The following is a 23,595-nucleotide window of genomic DNA, read 5'->3' on the forward strand; positions in this document are numbered from 1 at the left end:
TCCATCAAAGCGCAAATATTCTAACTTTTAAATTTGTAGTTTTCTATCAAAAAAATTATTTTACTTAAAAACTGTTTGTTACCAAAGCAAAATGATTAAAATTTATCCATAATTAGACATTTTTATATCAAACTTTTTTTGAATTAAAAATTTGAGGTTAAAATCCATACATATATTATATTATAAGACTTTCTATTTTTTATTCCATAAATAACTTAAAGTAAGGAAATATTTAAATAAAGTCATAAATAAGTTTTTATTAAAAAAGAAACAAATAAAAACCACTTATTTATTTGAATTCAATAAAATTTTATGATAAAAAAAAGATCACTTGAATAACTAAAAAATTAATAATTTCAGAATAGAATTTTTGTGGATATTTAATATCATACAACTGGTGGTTTTTAAAGCCTAAAATTAATTTGAAATACGTTATCTATAATTAAAAAATGTTTAGTTTTTTTATTTTCTAAATAAAAATTTATTTAAATTTACCACAAATTTGAGATTAATTATTAAATAAACAACCTCATATATATTTAGGTATAATTATGATTATTTTTATTATAATAAAAAATAATATTAATAGTAAATTTTTGATTAAAATTTTGCTTATTTTAGAAAAGCCTTTTTATTTAGTAACAAATCAATATCTAATGAAAATTATTTTCATAAATAAATGCTTTATAGCATAATAAATTTATTGATATTTTCTTATTTAATTTTCAAAATATTTAAATTTATCAAAGTATTTATGAATTTTAAAAATATTAGAAATTCATAATATTGCTTAATTAATTATATTTTATATAAATTTAAAATATTTTTATTAAAAATTTAGATCTTCTATCCTAGATAGATTTACTAATAAAGATACAAATTATAAAAGAATAACTGGAAAATTGAAATTTAATTTACAAATATTCTTTTGATGATTTGAAATGTAAGGTCATCTTAAATATACAATTTTTATCATTAATTAAACTACATTAACTCACTTTGATAACTTACTTGATTTCGGTCAGATTGATATATAGTATTATTATATTTTATTCTAATGTTGATGCAATTATCAGAATAAATAAAATAATTCTGTAATATTTTAATTGTGATAAATAAATTTTATTATTTATAGTGTACTATATTTATCTATTATATTAATGATTTAGCAGGTTTTATAGTTAGTTACTTTTTTTAAAACAAAAAATAAATGCGTTTAGAAATTTAAAAAAATAATCGTTATGTTTATATACGAGTGGATTGATTAAAATAAATTAGAGAGGGAGTTAAATATTACATTGAAAATAACAAATATTTAGGTGATGGAATTATTTTTTTTAAGGATTATTTTAAATAAGTAAAATTTAATATAATTAGTGGTATCAAGCAAGAAACTAAAACCATGAAATAAATATTTATTACATTGTTTGTATTATATTCTATTTATCTTAGTGGATTTGCTTAAGATTATGAAAGAATTCATTGAGAAAGTAAATTCTAAATTCTGAATATTATATTGAGTAGCTTAGGTGCACATTATTTTTTGTATTCGTAATTGAGTTATTAGTATGCATGCGAGTAGAGTAAAGGATCTATACAAATATTAATTAAATAATATATTATTGATTGTTAGCGAGTGGTGTTTTCTACTTGTATCAAATAAAAAAGTGGATAATAAAATTTTTTTTATTAATTTATTAGCTAAATAAAGTATATAGAAGTTCATTTTAATATGGTTTGGAGTAGATTTAGTTTAGGTATCTTTTTTATAGTATGGCTGACAATAAAAAGCGTATTAACTTAAATAACGATCAGAAAGCAGGTGTTTTATTAGATGAACATCTCTTCTAATTAAGCATAGTCGACAGAAGGATGGGTATTATTTAATTTTTGGATCTATTATTATTAGAAGGTTAATCATCATATTATTACTTTTAGACTTAAGTATAAGGGGGTTAAATAAATCTAAGCAATTGCGATCCAACTGATAATTATAGTCCAGCATACGTTTATGGCACGTAAATTTAATTCATATTATTTCTTATGTGTCTGCTGTTTGAAGATTTGCAAACGCTTATCAAGTTTTTTCAAGTTTAACCATAAGTTAGCTTTAGCAAGAGAATAACAATAGGATTTTATATAAATTTCTTATTTTATTGAAATTTACTTTGGAAACTAAAAGAATATTAAGCTCCAAGCCAAAGCAAACAAGCAGAAAAAATACAATTTCATAAAAGAAAAATATAGCATGACTAAACAAAATTCAATTATTTTTATTTGTATAATAGGAGAAACCAAAATCAGCCACCATCAAATATGTATTATTGTGTTCCCGGAGCTAATTCAGTACCATACGCATTTCAAATTTCTCGCTCAGTTATGACAAATCTGCCTCATTATCAAATTGGTTTTGATGTCGAGTTGATATTGTAATTTTTTAATGAAATAAACTTATAAATTTAGCTTACATGTTTATAAATCAATGAATGATGTTTTTTTTTTAGCACTAGATTTCATATTTAACTAGAAAGCATTTCTAACTTAAAATTAAAAAAAGTTTCTTCTAAATTTATGAATGAAATTTTTTACAGTTGAGTTACTCAAATATTTAACTGCAATAAAAATATTAAGCTGAAACAAAAATTAACTAAAAAGGCAAATTTAATAAAAAATTAATATTTTTTCAGTTAACAGTCTTAGTAAAAATTATTATATAATTATTTATTTTAGATTTGGAACTTGGGCTGTTTAGGGAGTATAAAGTTGCACAAGATCAGACTACTTAGTTCTAACAGCAGATCAAAATTAATTTAAATTTACCTTACAAGATGCTTATACAAATTAATTAGCTTGTTAAAACACTGTTGATGGAGGATATTTATTAAAAATTACAAATGTGATTGATCATAAAGCAGATACTTTAAGTATTTCACTAACATCTAATACACTTTCTGATTCTTCTATGGTGAGTTTTGGTATAAGAAAATTTAATGTTTACTCAAATCTTTGCCCTGATCAGTATTGCAGCGCGTGTATTGATCAATACACATGCACTTCTTGCACTAACAATTTGTTAGTGTCTTTTGATGGACGCTAGTGTCTTTAGTCTTGCCCTACTAACTTTCTAATTCAGTAGGGAAAGTGTGTATAAAATTGTGGTCTAAATTCAGTTTTAGATGTACCATCTAGAACATGTGTTTTGTGCGATCCTAATTGCTAAATCTGCTTATCTTAAAACTAATGCTCATAATGTTATATCAATTACTACCTATTCTAAGGTAATTGTTATGATTTTTAAACAATATTTAGGATATCGATGCATTTTAAAAATGATGCAAGCAATTATTATTAAATCACAATATTCTCAAATAAAGTTGTCTATTGCATCAAATTTATATTACTCTGCAGTTAAATTTTTAAAAGCAAATAATATGCGATAATTTTAAATTAAGGTTTGACCACAAATTTATCTCTACTTTGATATCTTCAAATATACAAATACAAAAAACATACTAACTAATATGATTTAAATTTATTTTAGGTAAATGCTACTAAAAATGTCCAATAAATAGTATCCCTCCAACCGATGGATCAAATGTATGCAAAGAATGCTCTCCAGGTTGCTCTGTTTGTAATTCAAGCGGATAGTGTAGCTAATGTAATAAATAATACGCTCTTGTAAATGGTATATCATAATTATTTAGATTTTCAATATAATAAATTTTTTTTTAAAAAGGATAATGTAAATAATGCTATGATCAAAATTGCGCTTAATGCTAAGATAGTAGTATATATGGATGTTTAGCTTGTAATAACGGGTATTATTTCAGTGAAAAAAAATGTATTTCAGACAAATGTTAAGACTCTGTTTATAGACTTGCTAATGTAGAGTGTTAAGTATGCATGGGCGGATATTATTATGATGTGAGTTAAGACTCTTGCATTGAGTGTCATAGTCTTTGCCATGACTGCACTGGTACAGGATGGGATTAGTGCAAAGAGTGTTCTTCTATCAGGTATATTCAATAGCCATAATAACTTTAATTTAACATATTTGTTTTTTCTACTTTCTACTTTTTAAAAAACTTATTCTTACCGAAAGTTTTAATTTTTTTCAATAAATGCATTGGATAAAAAATAAAAATTTTTTGAAACTTTTTATAACAATTAACATTTTCTTATATAAAAGATGGAGATATGTTTAATCTGAGAATTTATAATAAGACACTTATTCAAGCAAATTAGGTATTTGTGACTGCAAATAATCTAATTAATTTGATACAATAGATGACACTTGTTAGGAAATTGGTTAGTGGAATATTTTTACTTATATTATGCTTTTTGTTATTTTTTTCGCTAGCTTATAGCTTGCTTATAGAGGCAAAATGCTATATTTGATGAATTTTATGTATTTCATTCAAAGTCTGAGTTTGCTAGGCTTCTTAAATATGCCTTATCCATATTTTCTTTAAGATATATTTACTGGATTTAACAGAGTTAATTTACCAAATCTTTTGCCAAGAGTATTTTAAGTTGATTAAGATAAAATGACTTTAAGTGGAAGACAATAAACTGTTTATTTCTCAAATTCATCTGCTTAATTAGAAGATATATTTTCTTTTCCTAAGTTTATGCTTTACTATGATATGACTTCGAACTTCTTATTAAATTTTATAAATTATTTTATTATTAACTTGATTCCATTATTTAGCTATATCTTTATTAGAGTTTATGAGAGAGTGAAGGGTTTTAAATTTATCTATGAAAGAACTATTAAAAATGAAATTATCCCTTTCTTCTTATACCATAGTCTTTTAGCTCTATTTATTTATATGATTTTATAATTTTAACATGCATCAACCTAAGGGGCTTTACATGTTATTGGCACTGTTTGTGCTGTTATCAGCTTAGTTTTGATCGTTGTGATGGTATATTTTCACACTTACACTCTTATGAAGAGTATAAATTTGTTTAAGAAAAAAGATAAGAATCATGACATCTTTAGATTCTCAATATACTTGCGTGATATTAATTTCATAAATGGAAATATATTTTAGTAAAACTTTAGAACTATTCAAGCCTTGAAATAGCTTATTCTTGTCTGTTGTATAGTTGGGGCTTATAACAAACCAGTAACCTAAGCTATATTAGTAATAGTATTTTAGTTTATTTATTATATGGTCCTTATAGCAATTAAACCATTTACAACTGTCGAAAACAATAAATAACAAATTATATATGAGACTTTACTGTTCTTTTGTCTTTTTTTAGGTTGTTGGTATGAATTTTCTTTTGGCATTGAAGGATAAACAATAAAATAATTTGTAGGAGTATCTCTAATCTTGGGCATATTTTTAATTTTACTTTATATGATGACAGTAACTCTTTACAATTTCTATAAAATAGAAAAACCTTTGTTTATTTAGTATATGGCAAAGCGTCGCTTGATAAACAGAGAAAAAGAAATATAAAAAATGGTACTTAGATAAAAGAAAAATTCAATTACAGAGTATGTAAATAAAGATGGTCAAAGCTAAAGTAAGAATAATGATATATCAGATTCCGATAGTGAAAAGAGTAAATCTGTTGAAAATCAGGCATCAAAAAAGACATTACAAAAAAACTAAACCCCAAAGCACATATTACCAAATGGTTTAAGGAGTAGCAAAAATGCTTAATCAACAAACAATAAAAATGCTTTAAAATAAGTATTTGACCAAAATGATGAAACAATATAAGTCTAACCAGATTATCGTGAAGCAATTAAAGAACATTAACTATAGTTCAATAATAGTCAAATTTTAATGAGCGAGTTACCACCAAATTCTGCAATGAATGGTGGTTTATCTAGAAGAAACCCATACGCATAAAATAACTAATCAATGAGTTATTACCTGAACGAGACAGATTAAAACATTATCACAGATACCAACTTTAAATAATAAAATAATGAAAATCCAAATATACTTTCTGTTTTAGATGATGAAATTTTACAAAATTTATAGTTTAACTAAACAAACAGAGTTATGCAAAATAATGAAAATAACAGTAGTAGCTTTTATGATAAAAATAATACTTAATAAAATTTCATCAATAATAATCCTAACTAATAGTAAAACAATATGGATAATACCTTAGACAAATAAAATTAACTATCACCTACCAGAACTGTTAATTTTACAGAAGCAGAAGTCACGTAATTTGATAAAAGTGAAGTTTATTTGGGCTCAAACAAAAAAGATATATACTCTATCAATTCTAATTTAAATGATATTTCCGGTCTACATAATAAGACAACTCAATTGGAGGAAGGAATTCTTAAGAATCTTAAACATAACGATTCAAATGATAGTATAATATTGAAAAAGAATGAAAGATATTAGCCCTCGTAAAATGATAATTAAAGTTTCGGGTAAACAGACAATAAGTCAATATTATAGAAAAACGAAGAAGATGATTACAATAAGACATTTATGATAAATAATGAAGCAATATAGGATGTAGCTGGTCACCTAATAAATTAATATGCAGATAATAGTAGTGTACCACATATAAAAAATAAATCTAACACACTACATGCTTCTACAGAATAAGGTATTAGACCTAAAGCATAAGTACACAACCGCTCTTCCTTAAAAAGTGGGGTGCTTTAAGGTATGTAATAACATTAAAATCCTTAGTAATAAACTTAAAATGGCTAAGAAGTAGCAAAACTGGATAATAATTATGTAGATAAATAAAATTTATTGGCAAATTCGAAGTTTGAGAATAGTTAAACTGGATTTAATAATAACCATGAGTCAAATTCTAACTTAGATATAGTTAATAATCATAACAACTAATCTATGTTAAATGATAGTGTTTTAAATCAAAGTATTGATCCAATGAGGGGAACTAATATTCTCTCATCATCTGTACTAAATAGTAGTGGAATTAAAAAACCAAGTTAATAACCAAAAGGAGTTTTCTAATAAACTGGAAAACAAATATCAACGTTAGACAGGAGCTAATCTTAAAAGTAAGAAATAGTCAAAGCTTTCAAGGAAGCTCCTTAAAAGGTTTAGCAAAAATTTGCAACAAAAAAGAAAAAGAACTTGAATGGTTCTAATTTATCCTAAAAATAGAATCAACTTCAATAACAATAATAACCTATGAATTCAGGATAATCAGGTTTAAACAAACTTAATGAATAGACTAATAGCTTCATTAAGAAAGCTCTGGATACAGAGCTTATGTATAAATGGAAAGACCAATCATATAATTATGATGAAGAAGAAGACTATTGATCATTATAAAAATAATAATAACAATAATTTATTTATATATTGGTGGCATACAATCTTTAGAAATTATAAATAGGCCTTTCTTTCTTTAAATGAATTTTTTACCTAATTAAAAAAATAAAGGTAAAATAATTGTTATTTTAGAGTGTTTATATTAAAATAAAAATAAGTATTGTCTATAATAAATGAAAATATTTATTTTTCAGTAAATGTTATAGTAAAAGTATTTAATTCATCTAAAATTATACTTGTTGTTAATACTCATTTAATAAACACATTATTTTAATTAATTATTTTTTTAAACAAAGACCTAATTTAATAAATGATATTCACAAATTTAAAGCTTAAAATTCATATTAAAACAAAAAAAATAGGTTTTCAAAATTTGAAAATTTTAAACAGTGATATAATTTATTGGAATTTATTAAATTTAAGTTTTTGAGAATGATTCCATCAAAAAATGTTTACATTAATTCAAGAAAAAATAATATTTTAAATAAAGATATTTTCATTTTAACATTTAAGATTTAGAAATCTTTAGCAGAGGATTTAGTTTTTAATGCTAATAAAAATTTATTTTAATTCAAGAAAATAAAATTTTTTTATACTCAATTCAATAGTTCAAGAGGTTTAGACATTATTAATCATAAATTTGCTTTGAATTACTAAATAGATAGCTGTAAAAGCTTAAAATTATATGTCTAAAAACTTTAAAATTTGAAATTTTAAAATTAATTAAGCTAAAATATTTTTAATAAAAGCTAATTTATCAAATAAATAAATAATAGTTTATATTACTAATTTATTATTTTAAATAATTAATTTATAATTTATTTCTCTTTGGCAATATAATTTTTTTAACTTTTTTAAAAATTTAATGCAAAATTATAAGATTTATTTCTACTCTTAAAGTTGTAAATAAAATAATTTTATCATTAGACTATAAAATAATTAGTAAGCTTTTTTGAAGTATTATAAGCGAACTTTATTAATCTTTTAGCATTCTTTGTTTGCTTGATATATTGTATCTTAAAACTTTCTATCAAATATACTTAGATTAACTAAGGGATTTCAAATTTAAAAAATTTTAATTAAGCGGAAAGATCTAAAATTTAAAATCTAATTCAAAATAAATTAATCAGTGGGGTCCAAAGTATATTAAAGAGAATGGTGGGATCCAAATTAAATATTTGAATAGACAAATAAATTCAAATTAAACATCTTAAAATAAATAGAGAGAAAAGATTTATATTGTAAGGAAAGATTTTAGAAAGAATCTAGTGCATCTATAGAATTTTTTTAGATTATTGATTTTAAAGAAAGTAAAATAAAAGAACTATATGTCTCGAAAACTCAAAGATATTTATTTTTCTTAATAATTATCAAAGTGAATTTTTTTTATATTTTAATTAATTATCAATTCAAATTAGATTGTAAGAATAAAGAGCAAATGAATTTTAATTTTAATAATGAGGTGCAAAAAAAATTATTGTGAGCTATTAATTATGCTTCTTGTTTGAGTTAACAATTATGAATGAATGAGTGATATAAATGAATTACAATTAATTTCTTTAAGTAAATAAAGAAATATTATTTATTTAAGATGAAAGTAAAAATGAAATTTGTTAATTATGTTAAAACCAATGTAGCAATCAAATAAATAGAATTCAAAACTATTGAAATAAAGAAAAAAAAAGAAAGAAAATCATCATCTAAAGTGAAATAAAAATTGAATATTGTTTAAAAGCAAATTCAATATTTATTTATAATTATCAATACAAGTAATTAACAAGGAAATCATTCATTCATTTATTTAGGTATAATATATAGATATGTTTTATTTATTTATTTATTTATTTTTTTTTTGTTAATTTGTAAATTTATTTGCTCGTTTTAATAAATTTTGTAAATATGAATGAAGATGCTTGCTTTTGTTATAATAATTCTTTGATTGCCTTATGAAATATTGCATGTATATTTAGTATAAGAGTACATATGTCTATACATTTTTTTTGTTATCAATAGAGTTAAAAAATAAATAGGAATCTTAATAGTTAGGTAGGTAGGTAAGTATATATGTATGTATGCATATTTATTTATTTGTTTGTATTTATATATGTTTATTTGTATGTATGTATGAAGGTGGCCTTGCTTTTGTAATAAGAAATTAAATAAATTCAATCCATATAATTGAAAAAATATAATAAAAATCCAAATAAACCAAAAATAAAAGAGCGATAAACCTATATTATAAGATGTCTTAAGATATTTTTGAATTAATTGAAGAATAAACCCAAAACAATGACCCCAACACAATCGAAGAACTCGTTTTGGACAAGTCTAAGATTGGCAAATTTACTGAAGAAATTAAAAAGAAGTTAGAATCCTTCCCCAACTTGACATCCCTCTCTTTGAACGAATGTGAAATCACCTCTTTGGAAAATTTCCCTAAGCTTCCTAAATTGATTAGAGTTGAGTTGATTGATAATAAAATTACAGGTTAATAACTCAAGCATTTACTCCACTTAAGTGAATTACAATCTCTCTCTTTGGGCGGTAATCTCATTAAGAACCTCAAGGAAATCGATGTCCTCTAATAACTCCCTAAACTTTTCTAACTTGATTTCCTCAACAACGATGTAGCTTAAGATCCTAACTACAGAGAATACGTATTTTCTACTTTGAAGGGTCTTGGAATCCTTGATAACTATGATAGCAAGGGTCAAGAAGTCCAATACGATGATGAAGACGATGAAGATGTAAGAAGTTTTTAATTTTTTAACCACATTTAAGATCGATATCAATGATCATTTGACTATTTTTAACTTTTTTGAGTTTTCTAAATTTCATGATTCATTTTGTGAGTTTAAAAGGATAGTAGATAAATATTTTATTTCGAAAATACCCCCCTATAAATTATACAATTTCCAAAAAAATGCTGCACAAAAACAGACTTTTCAGTTTTAGTTTCTAAATATTGATTTTTTTTTTTACTATCTTTAAGGGTGATGATTAAGATGACGAAGACGAAGACGAAGAAGATGATGAAGATGAAGATGAAGGCGATGAAGGTGATGATGATGAAGAAGGTGTTAACTAAAACGAAGAAAGTGATGATGATGAAGAAGTCGAAGAAGAAGAAGGTGACGAAGAATTCGACGAAGGTGCTGATGACGATGATGCTGAAGATGAAGAAGATGATGATGATGCTGAAGCCATTGAACAAAAATCTACCCAAAAGAAGAAAGTTAAACCTAATTGAAAAAAATTTTAGTAAAATAGCAAAATCATTTATAAAATAAAAAACTAAAAATACCTTTTAAATAAGGGATCTCTCTATAATAATAATATTGTTGAATGATATTGTCTGAATGAATGAATTTGCTCATATAGGAATAATAATAATAACAAACAGACAAACAAACAAACAAAAAATAATTAAGCAAGCAGACAAACAAGATAGCAAATAAATAAATAACTAAAACAAATACATACAGCTAAATATACATATTGGTTCATACAGTCATTCTTTAAATCAATTAAAAAAGCATATTATTTACCCTCTTAAGTAATAATTATTTGTTTTTTAGTTAATTAGTTAGTTAAAATAGCAATTCACTCATTTCATCAATAAATAAATCAACTAATTTAAAATCAACTTACATTCTTAACTTATATAATAATCTGAATTTAATTGATGTATTCTCTGTATTATAATGCCTTTTTGTATATGATTGATCCATTATATTTATAGGTATTTAATTACACCCATACTCCTTTTATTAAAATTAAGTTATTTGTTTCTTTGAATTACCTCTCTCTTATTTTGATAACTTAATCTCAAACTATTACATGTTTTTACCTCTTTTATCCTTTTTTATAAGTAAAAAAAGTATATATTTGTAGTTTAAACAGTTATTTCTAAATGTATTTATTAAACAAAATTCTATGAAATTATTTCAAATTCTAAAATTATAAACTAAATATTTAATAGACAAAAGATTTAATTGAATAAATTATAGATTTGAAAATAACCTTATGCAAAATAATAGTTAGTTATTTGTTTTAAAAAGTTAATTAGAATAAATTTAGTAAATTGCTATTTTACTCATTAAATTCTTTGTAAATAATATAAATTACTTAAATATATAAACAAAAAATACTCAGTTTCAAAATAAATAGATTATTGATTTTTATATAAATCTATATTCAGGCAGCTTATACTATTATCGTGAATTTATCCAAATTTAGCTTTCATTAATTTTTACATAAAATTAGTCTATAAATTTGATAGAATTAAAAATTTTAGGATCAAAATAATACATAATTTATTAATTAATTATTCTAGGTTTCAAAATTAAGCTAATTTTATAATTTATATAGTTAATTAAATATATTTCTTCTCACATGTCATCAACTGGATTACCTGCATTCATATTTTTCTATTGAAATTGTTATGAAGTAAATGCCCAACCAGATAAGTACGGAAGAGAAAGCTAAAAAATATTTTTAACATTAAAATAAATATCGTTAAGAATTGATCTAAATTTTAAGTGAAATATAAATAGATTTTAGATTTAATTTCAATTCAGTAATTTAATAGAACAAGAGCAGTATTAATGAAAAAAATTTTTAGAAAATAGTATCAATTACTTTTTATTATAGATTTGTTAGAAATAACTTTGGTCTTTTTAATTTTAAACGAGGTAGATATCCATAAAAATATTAATTTTTTTAGCAAAATTATTATTTTAATTTAAATTTGTTTAATTAATCTGCTTCGTAAAAAAAAATTCAAGAAAATATAAAAATTTTTAAAATCGTTTAAATTTATGTTTAAATACCTTAATGTTGTCTTAAAGAAATTTGAATTTTGTAATAGGGAATTCGATGTCAATTTTATCATTTGATTCCTGACCATCTTAACTCTTGAAGCGAACTGATAATTTTACCTAACTTTTCTCAGTGTCCTTTTAAAATCTCAAATACTTGTTTTCTATAGAGGTGGTTTCAACTTGTGAATATAATTAAGATTAATTTTTGTTTTCACATATTTAAATCAATACCTAAATATAAATCCTTAGCATTTTAGCTATCTATATCATGATAAATGATCTTGTCTAGTTAATCTAACCCAATTCTAAAATACTTAGCATTTATGTGCTTTTATTATGGCTTTATTAAAAGGGAGATTAAAAGACATATATAAACTATTAATTTTACCATAGAGTCATTTTATTTTGGCACATTTTTAGAAAATTAGAATAATAAACCATGGAATCTAGATGATAAACCAAGTGATGCCTTTCTTTAAATCATTTAAACCTAATTTTTATATTGAGTGAATTATAATATTTCTTAAGCAAATTGACAATATTCGTATTTTTAATTAAGAAAGTTCTAAATTTTAATAGCAATTTATATATATATATTTTTACAGGAATAGGAATTATATAAATTGTATGAGTTTATCCAGCTATATAAATTGAATCATTCCAAGCTAATTTATAAAAAAAAAAAATTTTTATTAAATTGCTTCTAATATGAAATTCATACCTTAAAATGGCAATTTTTAGTATCCTCCTACAGTGGCAGTTTATCCTTGCTACTAATTATTTGAATAATATTATTTCTTTTAGTAATTTTATTATGGTTAGCTTTTCTACTAATTTGTTTCTTAATTTTAATATGATCTTTCATCTGAATCGAAAGCTCCTTTAGGCATTTCATTTGCTAAGTTGAAGCTGTTTATTTTATATACTTAAAATAAAATTTAAAGAATTCATCTTTCTTTATTCATTTTTATTGATTTACTTTGCTAATTACATAATGAATTAAACAACCTAAAAAGTTTTAGCGTATTTTTGCTTGACTACTAAATCATCTCTTACTTTAATGTTAATATTCCAAATCAAATTTTTGTTAATAATTAATAATATCAGATATTTTCAACTATTATCATTTAGCCACTAATTTCTTGTATGACAAAATAAAAAATAAATCAAAACTAAATTTATGATGTCTTAGCTAGCTCGATAATAGTAGTTTTTAAAATAATTTCTAAAAATATTTATTTCATTTTATTGTATTTTTTTAAAAACAATTTTAGTACACAAAAATAAATAAATATTTATGTCATTAAACACCTTGCTTAATTTTATATTTATAAAAGAATTTTTCATAAATTCATATTTAGTATTAAGATTTTTAAAAATTTAGAAATTTAAATGATTAAATTTAAATTAGTAAATTAAAAAAATCAAAAATAAAATCATATTAATTTGAATAAATAGCTAAATATTTTATGCTAACTATTTACAATCTTATTAATTTGAGTATTTTATATTATAATAATTGAAAATTATCAAAATAAATATCTATTTATTATTTAGACTTATTGTATAAATCAAAAACTTTTATCAATAATAACGATGAAATAATATAATTAAAAATATTATAATTTCCTAAATAAAATTAAAGGTGAAATAAAATGGAAAAAAAATTACATTAATTATTTAAGTATTTTTCTAATTTTTAATAATTTTAATAAATAATTTTTATATAAATTCTGTTATAAATCTTACTTCAATTTAATTTAATTATTGCACTATTTTACTTGATAAAATAAAAACTTAATTTATTTAAAAATTCTAAAATTAATCATTTAATTTTAAACTATATTACAAATTATAAAAATTGAAGCATATTTATTTTTAGAAGAAAATATTTTACTCATTAAAAAATTCAATAATTTTATTTTATTAATTTATCAAAATGAATTTTTATTTCAAATAGTTAAATTTAAATTTTTTTTCTTATTTGAGTTCAAATTTTTTAAGAGCAGAAAGGAAGTTAAGCTTTTTTTATATATTAATTAAATTAATAAAAATTAACAAAATCTGTGAACAAAAAGCAGAAAGTTAAAATTATTAAGAAAAATGGTTTTGAAGTTTTTTGAGTGTGAGAAACCAATCGCTAAGCAGATAAGCGGATAAGTTTTTAAGTATGGAATTTGGGATCCCCACAATGAAGTTACTCAGTTAACCCTCTTGACTGAAAGGCATTCATTCATATTTGAAATGCTTAACTTCAATTATTTATTGATGAATCTCTTTCGACAGAAAAAAAAAATAAAAAAAAGCATTACGAAACCCCCGCATTCCAAATAATTCTGCTTAGAAGACTCTCATGCTCAAAAGACCATCAAGCTTAGATTACTTGATGAAACCATTTTTCAAATTCTCTCTCCTAAATCCTATATTAAATATATAAAAAGTATTTTTTAAAAAATAATTAGATTGACATGCAAATTAATTTAGAATAGCCACTATAAAAAATAAAAATAAATAATAAAATAAATAAATTAATAAATAAATAAATAAATTAACACATTAAATAAATAAATAAAAAATTAAGAAAATAAAAAAATTGATAATAAATAAAAAAATCAAATAATTAAAATAAAAAATAATTAGAAATAAAAGACAAAATTCATTTTAGAAAAAAACCATAACAAACTACCTTTCACATATCATGCATCACGATTTTTTTTAAATTTTTGATAATCTATAAAATAATATTAATACTACTTTAGACTGTTGATATCATTTAAGGTTTAATTATTTTATTTATGATTGATATGTTTCAGAGATTTTATTTTATAAATATGAATTATCTATAATTCAGGTATATTTTTAAGAGCTTAATATTTTACAAAAAATATTTGAAATTTTAATTTATAGCTTACATAATCATTAATTTAAATTAGAAAAGTCAAAGAATAATTTCTTATATTTGATGAATGTTATCTTTCAATAGAAAATGTAGACAATTTTAGGGGTATTTTAGTTTGACTAGAGCTTTGATACTTTATATCAAAATTTTTTAGATAAAAATACTATAAAACTATTAAGATTATTACTTTAATATTTAAACTCTTTTTGCCTTTTTGTTTAATAAAATTTATGTAAAATCGAACTGAGATAAATTGGAAGATTTTGATTATATTTGATTGATTAGCTTTAATAACTTTTATGGTATTTCAAATTTATGAAACTTAGATTAAATTACTTGAGTTTTGATGAAATAAAATTATTTTATATAATTTTTATTCGACATAATTTTTAAGAGCAATAAGCTTGTTTAATTTCTGTAATAATCAATTAAAATCGAGATAACTAAAATTTAAATGTATAAGGGCATTTAAAAATAATTTGAATTGATTGAAAATTCGATAAAATTTGCTTTTCTTTATTAAAAATTTTTTTAGAGGTTATACTGAATTCAGTTTTTAGTCTATCTCTCTCAGCGTTTAGTTGAATTTTAAAGACTTTAATTGATCTATTTGATTGCTTGATTGTTTGATTAATTGATCCATTCTATTTAATTTGAAAGGTATCAATAAACCAATTAAAAATCGCATGAAGGATTGAATGAAGCAATAATGGAAATTATTTATTTGATACTCTTTTTGCTTGTTTGTTTGTTTATTAATTTATGAATTTTTGTAATGAATTCGTTCGATTAAAAGAAACACAGATTATACACATATTAAAAGAGAAGAGAAATAAATAACAAATAAATAAATAATAATTGAATTCTTAATATTTACAAAAAAGTAATTTCAAAGAAGAAACAAAGCAACTACAAAACAAATATTTAAAATAGCAAATTCAAGAGATGCTTTCTTCATTTTTCAGGAAGAGTAATTTGAATAAAAAGAAGGTCGACGACTTAGAAGAGAAGGAGAATATACCCTTCTTAGAAGAAATTGAATAGAAAAAAAAGAAGAAAGATGATTAAAATAGCACAGTGACTAATAGGAATAGTAAGGTTGAATCATCATTACCTCTTCCTAAGGGTCATGAAAAGTATTCTGAAGATGATAAAGATAAATGTCCTTACTTTTAAATGTAGAAGAATACCGAGGAAAAGTTGGGTGAGGATGGTAAGCCTAAAAAGAAGGAAAAATAACCTAAAGGTGGTTGTCCTTTTATGCCCTCTGAAAAGAAGAAGAACCCTAATTTGGATTGCATTTCAGAAGGATGGAATGAAGAATTTATTTCACCTCATTCATATTAAATTGACTACAGAGGCTTTTTATCTTTCTCATTTGATCAGCTTGAAAAGCCAAACTTTGTAATAATTTTTCCTTTATATTTAAAATTTCTTTTGAATTTATTCCAGTAGAAATAAACGAGTTGTTGAATTTGCATTTAAAAAAAACTTAAAATGTGTAGATTTGCCATTGCTTTTTAATTTTAGGCGTATTTCAGTTATTACACTTATATTATTAATTCTCTAGTAGTACTTTAATCAAACTAAATTAATTAATTCCATTCAAAAATCAAATTAATAAATTAATAGGTCTTTTAAAAAAATATACTAACCAACATACATTAATACATTTATTCATTCATTCATACATACATACAAACATATATACTATCACTCTTATTTTTTTCACGCAAAATATGCAAGAAAAAAATTCAGCAACTTTTTTACTTTTTTTATTTATTCATTCAAACAAAGATCTTTCAAATTACATTTAAATTGTTTCCAAAAATAATTATTTCAAACTTACAAATAAAAAAACCAAATCAACTGACTAAATAGCAAGCAGACATACTAACTATTTATGATAAAAATAAATTTTAAAAATGTAATCTCAACTTTTATTTAATTTAAAAGAATTTGAAGGAAAAGAGAAAGGTCTTCGACACCTATCCTGTATATTTAAAACACACGCTATTTATGAATGATGAAAATATGAAGAAAGTACGTGAATTAGAAGTAGCTTAGCGTTTCTTTGTATACGATAAGTTGCGTGAAAAGGGTAATAAGGAATTCCATAAAGGAAATTATGAAGAATCTATTTTGTACTATGAAAGAGCTATGAGTTGTTTCAAGTGGTTGCAACATGTAGAAAAAGATGATAGTGATGATGAAGACGAAAAAAAGACTACAGCTGCTTCCTCCTCAAACTCATCAGATACAGATAAAAAAGATCTTAACGATGACTAAAATGAAGAAAAAAAAGAAAACCATGAAGTTCATGTTGAAATGGAAGAAGAAAATGCAGAAAATGATCCACTCTTTAAGGACCTACCCAAAGAAACTCCTGAAGAAAAGAAAGAGAGATTAGCTCTATTAGAATAAGTGAAAAAGGAAAAAAAGGCTTTTAGAAAGAAATACAAAGGATTGGTAATAAATTAATCATTTAATATCTATTATACTGATTTCATACTATATTTAATAATCGATTAATCAAGCAAATTAAATTACACTAATTAGCGTACTAATTTGCATTCTTAAATAACTAAATAAATTCTAATCATCCACTTAATTACTATGTGGATAATAAAGAAAATAATAATTTTGGGTGAAACTCCCTTTCTTGCTTGATTGATTAATAGATTGATTTTAAACATTAAAACAAAAACTATAAATTCACTTTGTATTCCGCTCTGAATAAATTTCATTTAAGTTAAAAGAGCTGATCCACTTTTACTATTTTTAGTATCTAAAAAATAAATTAGCAAAAATCAGCTGGTTTTTCTAGTCTAATCCACTTCAAGCAAACACGCATTTACATTTTATTAATGAAAGAAAATTAAAATAAAATTAGTATTTGCCTACCAGAATATAATCAACAAAAAATAATTCAAAATTAAAATGAATCTATCTTAAAAATATTTGAAAATTTATCACAAGCTTTGATGATAATCTCTAATTTATCAAATTTAATAATTGAACTTTTTTGATGATAAAATTCTACAAATTTTAATTATATTTTTTAATTTTAATTAGATGGTTACTTATACAGATGATAATGTAGTGCTTCATGATGGAGAAGACTTAACTGACAGTTAAGATATTGAAATGAGATAGAGCATGTTAATGACCATCTATATGAGTTTAGCCGTTGCATATATGAAATGTTTCTACTTTAAAATGGCATAAATAGCTCTAGATGATGCCTATAAAATTACACAAAAAAGTTCTTAAATTCTATTTAGAAGATCATAAGCTGTTGCTTACAATAAATTCAGTACTATCAAGGAACTTGAAGATGCCAAGAAAGATATTGAAACAGCTATTGAAATGAAGAGATTTGAGAAAATTTTCTAATAAGAACAAGGTATCTTGAGAATTATGAATTTATCTGATCATAATGAAGCCTATGTTAACCTTGTAATAAATTAATAACATAAATAAATTAATATTAAATATTTCTTATTTTAAATTTAATATTTTATTTTTAAAAGGCTCATTACTGCGTTAAAAGAATCAAAGAAAGAAGTGACTTTGAAACAGAATAAATAACTATGCTATTTAAAAGAGAAAAGCACATAGAAGAAGTTGAATAAAGATTGATAAGTGAAGGTAATTATATTCTTTTCTCAAAATAAATGAAATCAGATAAAGATGTTAACTTTATTGAAATCATATTTTGATAAATTTGAATTCAACTTTTAAAATAATAAATAAATTCATAAATAAAAACATGAAATTATTTTAAAATATATTATTAAGTTTTATTAATCAAATATTAACTTTTATTTAACATTATTTATAGGTAAAATCCCAAAAGATCACGATGATGAATCAAGCTCCAATTTTATTTAAATGAATGAAGAACACCAAGAATATGAAATCATATTAGAAATGATGAGAAAGTATTACAGAGTTATCGAATTCTACACAGAAACTAAAAAACCTGATCAAGTTAAGATTGCAAAGAAAGAACTATAAACTCTCTGTGAGACTGTGAATATAATGAATTATTTATTAAAATTAGACTTTAAGGAGTACAAGAATAATGGTATAATGAATAAACTAAGAGAAGAACTGCAAGTAGATTTAGATAATGAAAAAATTTTGAGAAGATTAGACCGCCTTAGAAAGGATAAAGTTAAAGACATTTTCGAAAATGGTAATTATAACTTTGAAGTATTCCAGTATGCATTAAAGGATTACTTCAAGAAGAAAGAAGAAAAGGAATAAAGAGAAAAGGAAGAAAATGAATAAAATGAAGAAGAAGTTCAAACTGGAAAGGTTTCACCAATTAAAAAATTATTAAATTCTATCTTTGGATGTGAATTCTTCTTATAAATATTACTGGTTGCTACAGTTTTTGGTTTATTCTTTTATATCAATTCAAAGGATAACGTCCTTTCAAATTTAATCTTCACTAACAAAAAATGAGGATCTCCTTTAGAGACACAGACAATCAATTCCTTCATGATGCATTCATTAATTTTACTTAAATATAAAGATCATCTCTTCTATTTTACTATTTTTGAAAAATCTAGCTAGCACCCAACTAGGGAGGAGCTTTCATATAAAACTTTAATTAATCAGAGAAGGAAATAAAAATCCAAACAAATAAACAAAATTAAATAAATAAATATATTCATACATACATTAAAAAATTAATCTTTTTACCTCTATATAAAAATAAACTAGAAAGTAAAAATTATATTAAATAATATTATAAATGTTTTGGCAAATCATAGCTAATTTATTTTATAATTTGCTAGCTAATATTGTTTGTTGTTTTCACACTTTAAATATTAGTTGTTTATTGTTTATAAATCCATTTATTTTCATCATTTTATTTCAATTTATTAGCTATTTTTAAGGTTACAATCAATTTTTTTTGAATTAACTAATAATAAATATTTAAATTAATGATTATTTAAATAGTAAAAATAAGATTTTTTCAAGCACAAATAAATATTATACTTAGCTTCATATATTATCCATGAAAATTCTTTTTAAATTTTGATAATAAATTAATATTAATTATTTAACAAAATAGAAATGATTTATTTTAGATATTAAATTACATTTGATAATAATGTTTTTAATTTAATAATATTTATTGATGCAATATTTTAAACTTTTGAGGTAATTTGTTTTCGTAATTTTATTCATCAAGCCATAAATAAATAATATTTTTCGTATTCATTTTATTTAAATAATAAATTTTAAAATATGAAAAAATAATTAGTAGAAATATTAATAAAATAACAGCTATAAAAGAATTATATAAAAATGTAGATTCGAATAAACTAAATAATTATTTCCTTTTTATTTATTTATTTATTTATTTATTTATTTATTTATTTATTTATTTAATATTTGGCTGTATGGAAGTTAATACAGTAAAACTTATTAATATATAAAGGCTAGATTGATTTTTTTAAGCAATATATTATCAATATGATTAAGTAACAAGTTTGAATTTCGTTAAACAATCAATTATAAAATATTTTTTTATTATTCCATTGTTACTAGGCTTGATATCCGTTGCTTTAGATATCATAATTGATTGGATTCTAGACCAATTTACTGTTTGGACTATTCATATTTTGAGACTTTAAACTGTAAGGTGATTATACTCTGTTGAAATTGTTTTCGTATTAATTATTTATAAACTCAGATGGATTCCTATTAAAGCTATTTTAATCAAATCTATCAGCTAGAGGTGATCTCTATAGCACTTGCTATTAAGTTGTGTATTTATTTTATAAATTTTATTTTCCAGATGGAGAACTAATATCTACTTCTGATTATGATTATGATGCACTATGGCTTTTAAAGACTGGTGGAAGCTGTTGTAAATCTTATTATGAATTAAATTATAATTACTTTTATTCTGGGAATTATCTAGGTTGATAAACATTTCTTTATGGAACTGGAATCTAATAATTAATTGCAGACTAGAATATTTCATTTTGCTATTTCTCAAATTCTTATTACAACTAAATAGATTTTTGTTAAACTTTTTCTAAAAACTCTAGCTCTTCTGGTTTAGCGAATTATTTCAGTTAATCTTTTGATGGTCTTTCAAATGTAATGAAATTATTAGAAGGTTCATTAAACTCTTCCAATTTATCTTCTATTGAATTTGGAGGTCTTCTGACTTTGCTACTCTATGGGATGTTCGAATTTGAGGTTATTTTTTTCATTCCAATTTCTCTTAGCTCATTTTTAATCCTTCTCTCTTCTTACTTTTATTTTAGTCTTATAATGTCAGGATCATTAATTAAGTATATATCATCTGCTTCTTTATAAAATCCTTTTTACTTGTTTTGTTGTTGTTGTTTTTCTTGTAGATTATTTTAAGAATTGTTTGAAGTAGTGTCTTCATCTTCTAACTCTTAGTCTTTATCATAAACATTATTTGTATTTCTTTTTATTGCCTTAGCTTTGTCTGTTTTTATCTTAGAGTTAGGTGACTCAAAAACTATAGGTGATATATCTTAACTCGAATTTACAGATTTATTGCTCAAGCTATTTTCATCAAACTTAACTTACTTTTTAGCTACTTTTTATTACTAATTGTAAACTAATTTGACATAACCGCTTAAAGAGTCTGTGATCTCACTTAGTTTCTCTAAGTCTACTTTGATTTATATTTTTTTTAAGTCATTTTATGGAATTTCGCTACTGCTATTTAAGTGACCCAATTCAAAATTATTTGCTAATTGATCTTCTTTATTTGCTTTAAAAATACGGATCAAACTCATTAAGCATTTTTCCTTTTTTTAGATTCCATCTAAAAATTCTTAGTATTAACGTATCTTTTTTTCGACATCAAATGTCTCACTCTTTAAGTTGTTTGATTTCTTGTAAGTTAACTCTGTGCATAATTTTTGGCACTTGCTTTCTAAAGAATTGAAGAATGTCTCTATTTCAAAAACTACCTTTTCCTTAGCCTCTCTATATTTAAATTATTATTTATTAAAAAATTCTCAGAATAAAAAAATGAATTTAAAGTAATTACTTTAATTATCTGATTAGATACGTTTGCAGTTCTGATCCGTTTTATGAAGATCTTTCATTCTTTGCTAAGATTTATTTATAGCTATCTATTTTTGACTTAGATATTGATGTAGCTCTTTAAATCATATCATCAATTGGTTAAAATGACCCATATGTTTTGTTTTATTTATGCTCAGATGTATGAATTGGCAAGCATTTAGGGCAAAGAGGCATTAAGCATTAAGAATCTTCACAAAAGTTTGTTATGTTTTAGCCTACATGATAGGCGCAGAAAAGTTCTTTCTCCATTTAATAATATTTTTTTTTAAAAAAAGCTTAACTTTAATGTATTTTTAGCAAATTAAAAAAAGAGCAGTAGTTTATGGTTTTTTATTTGAATGTTTGATTTTTAAGCTTTATAAATTATTTTCTAAATTTATTTATTAATTTAAAAGATTTATTCTTTCTATCTTGGTTATATAAAATTTTGAAAATTTAAGATTATTTAGAATTTTTTAGTAATTCAATTTTTTGATAAACATTTGATAGTACTAACCTTGAAAATAACTACTCTATTTTTCAAAGTTAAGAATATCTGTAGATTATAACAAAAACTTACTTACTTCTCCACAAATAAAAAATCTAAAATATATAGAATGTAATTTATAGATGTAAAAATAATTATAATATTCTCTAAAATCAACAATATAATTTATACCTTAATTTCTTTATTCAAGTAAATTTCCTAATTTAAATTTTGACATTTTTTATTAGAAATAAAGTAGCCTTTTAAATTCTTTGGAGGATACCTTTTAGGTAAGAAGCTACAAAAAATACAGTAAATTTATATTTATAGTTTATTATTTTATAAAGTTATAATTCATTATAAAAGAATATCTATCCATTCAAATTAAAATCTTGTTTAGGTTTTTTAATAATTAAAAGTTTTATTTGCTCAAGATACTTTTTTAATACTTAAAATAGTAAGTTCTATAAAATAATCATTTTAAGTTTGTTTGAATATAAAATTTAAAGTAAATTGCATGAATAATAATAATTTTTTATTCTTTATATTATTATTATTATTATTATTTTTTTTTTTGAAATTGCTATTGTTTCAAGATAAAATTATAAATTTATAATATATTTTTAGAAAATTGAAAAATTAATTGCTAGAACTATCAAAAAAATATAATATTACTGGAAAATTAAAAAGTCTTATCAGTAGTTTATTGAAAAAACTCAAAAATAATATAAATTTTTTTTGATTTAATTTATTTTCTTTAAATTTTGTTAGATATTATCTCTATACAATTATAAAATTAAAAACTTTTAAAAAACGATTAGGATTTATATCAGAGAATTATTAACCATGAGTTTGAAGAAAGAAAATAATTTTTTATATGAAAGTCTTTTAAAATACTTAGAATATTTCGTTAGAAATAAAAAATTTTAAATTAAAAATAAAAATAAACATATGAAATAAAATTTAAAAATAATAATTAGATAAAAAATAAAATTTTTAATCAAATAAGACTTG

The 23,595-nt window shown here is 22.3% G+C and overlaps 6 protein-coding genes across 6 annotated transcripts; 4 read left to right on the forward strand and 2 right to left on the reverse strand. All coding sequences in view use genetic code 6, as the record gives it.

Annotated features, from left to right (window-relative positions):
- Positions 1-1,678: 1,678 nt before the first annotated feature.
- Positions 1,679-7,286, forward strand: TTHERM_00328600 (transmembrane protein, putative; the record flags this gene model as incomplete). Its single annotated transcript, XM_001026524.2, has 7 exons — positions 1,679-1,876; positions 1,939-2,018; positions 2,289-2,429; positions 2,731-3,278; positions 3,542-3,685; positions 3,737-4,016; positions 4,190-7,286. The coding sequence occupies exons 1-7, from the start codon at positions 1,733-1,735 to the stop codon at positions 7,284-7,286; spliced, it is 4,434 nt and encodes a 1,477-aa protein (XP_001026524.2). The 5' UTR covers positions 1,679-1,732.
- Positions 7,287-9,478: 2,192 nt separating this feature from the next.
- On the forward strand, positions 9,479-10,545 carry TTHERM_00328610 (hypothetical protein; the record flags this gene model as incomplete). The annotated part of the gene is made up of 2 exons (XM_001026525.4): positions 9,479-10,042; positions 10,288-10,545. Exons 1-2 carry the CDS (start codon positions 9,539-9,541, stop codon positions 10,543-10,545), a joined length of 762 nt encoding a protein of 253 aa, XP_001026525.3. The 5' UTR covers positions 9,479-9,538.
- A 1,141-nt stretch (positions 10,546-11,686) lies between these two features.
- Positions 11,687-13,167, reverse strand: TTHERM_00328620 (hypothetical protein; the record flags this gene model as incomplete). The annotated part of the gene is made up of 7 exons (XM_001026526.4): positions 11,687-11,779; positions 12,128-12,297; positions 12,350-12,458; positions 12,507-12,608; positions 12,722-12,783; positions 12,840-13,043; positions 13,098-13,167. The coding sequence occupies 7 exons, from the start codon at positions 13,165-13,167 to the stop codon at positions 11,687-11,689; spliced, it is 810 nt and encodes a 269-aa protein (XP_001026526.4).
- Positions 13,168-14,221: 1,054 nt separating this feature from the next.
- On the forward strand, positions 14,222-14,845 carry TTHERM_000328629 (hypothetical protein; the record flags this gene model as incomplete). The annotated part of the gene is made up of 1 exon (XM_012800688.1): positions 14,222-14,845. The coding sequence occupies one exon, from the start codon at positions 14,222-14,224 to the stop codon at positions 14,843-14,845; it is 624 nt and encodes a 207-aa protein (XP_012656142.1).
- A 1,117-nt stretch (positions 14,846-15,962) lies between these two features.
- On the forward strand, positions 15,963-19,490 carry TTHERM_00328630 (transmembrane protein, putative; the record flags this gene model as incomplete). Its single annotated transcript, XM_001026527.3, has 5 exons — positions 15,963-16,421; positions 16,974-17,486; positions 18,093-18,476; positions 18,551-18,668; positions 18,862-19,490. The coding sequence occupies 5 exons, from the start codon at positions 15,963-15,965 to the stop codon at positions 19,488-19,490; spliced, it is 2,103 nt and encodes a 700-aa protein (XP_001026527.3).
- A 1,055-nt stretch (positions 19,491-20,545) lies between these two features.
- TTHERM_00328640 (hypothetical protein) lies at positions 20,546-22,553 on the reverse strand (the record flags this gene model as incomplete). Its single annotated transcript, XM_001026528.2, has 2 exons — positions 22,078-22,553; positions 20,546-22,013 (listed from the first exon to the last, which is right to left on the reverse strand). The coding sequence occupies exons 1-2, from the start codon at positions 22,362-22,364 to the stop codon at positions 20,546-20,548; spliced, it is 1,755 nt and encodes a 584-aa protein (XP_001026528.2). The 5' UTR covers positions 22,365-22,553.
- Positions 22,554-23,595: the final 1,042 nt, after the last annotated feature.

Source organism: Tetrahymena thermophila (genome assembly GCF_000189635.1).
Source record: "Tetrahymena thermophila SB210 genomic scaffold scf_8254010, whole genome shotgun sequence".
NCBI lineage: Eukaryota > Ciliophora > Oligohymenophorea > Hymenostomatida > Tetrahymenidae > Tetrahymena > Tetrahymena thermophila.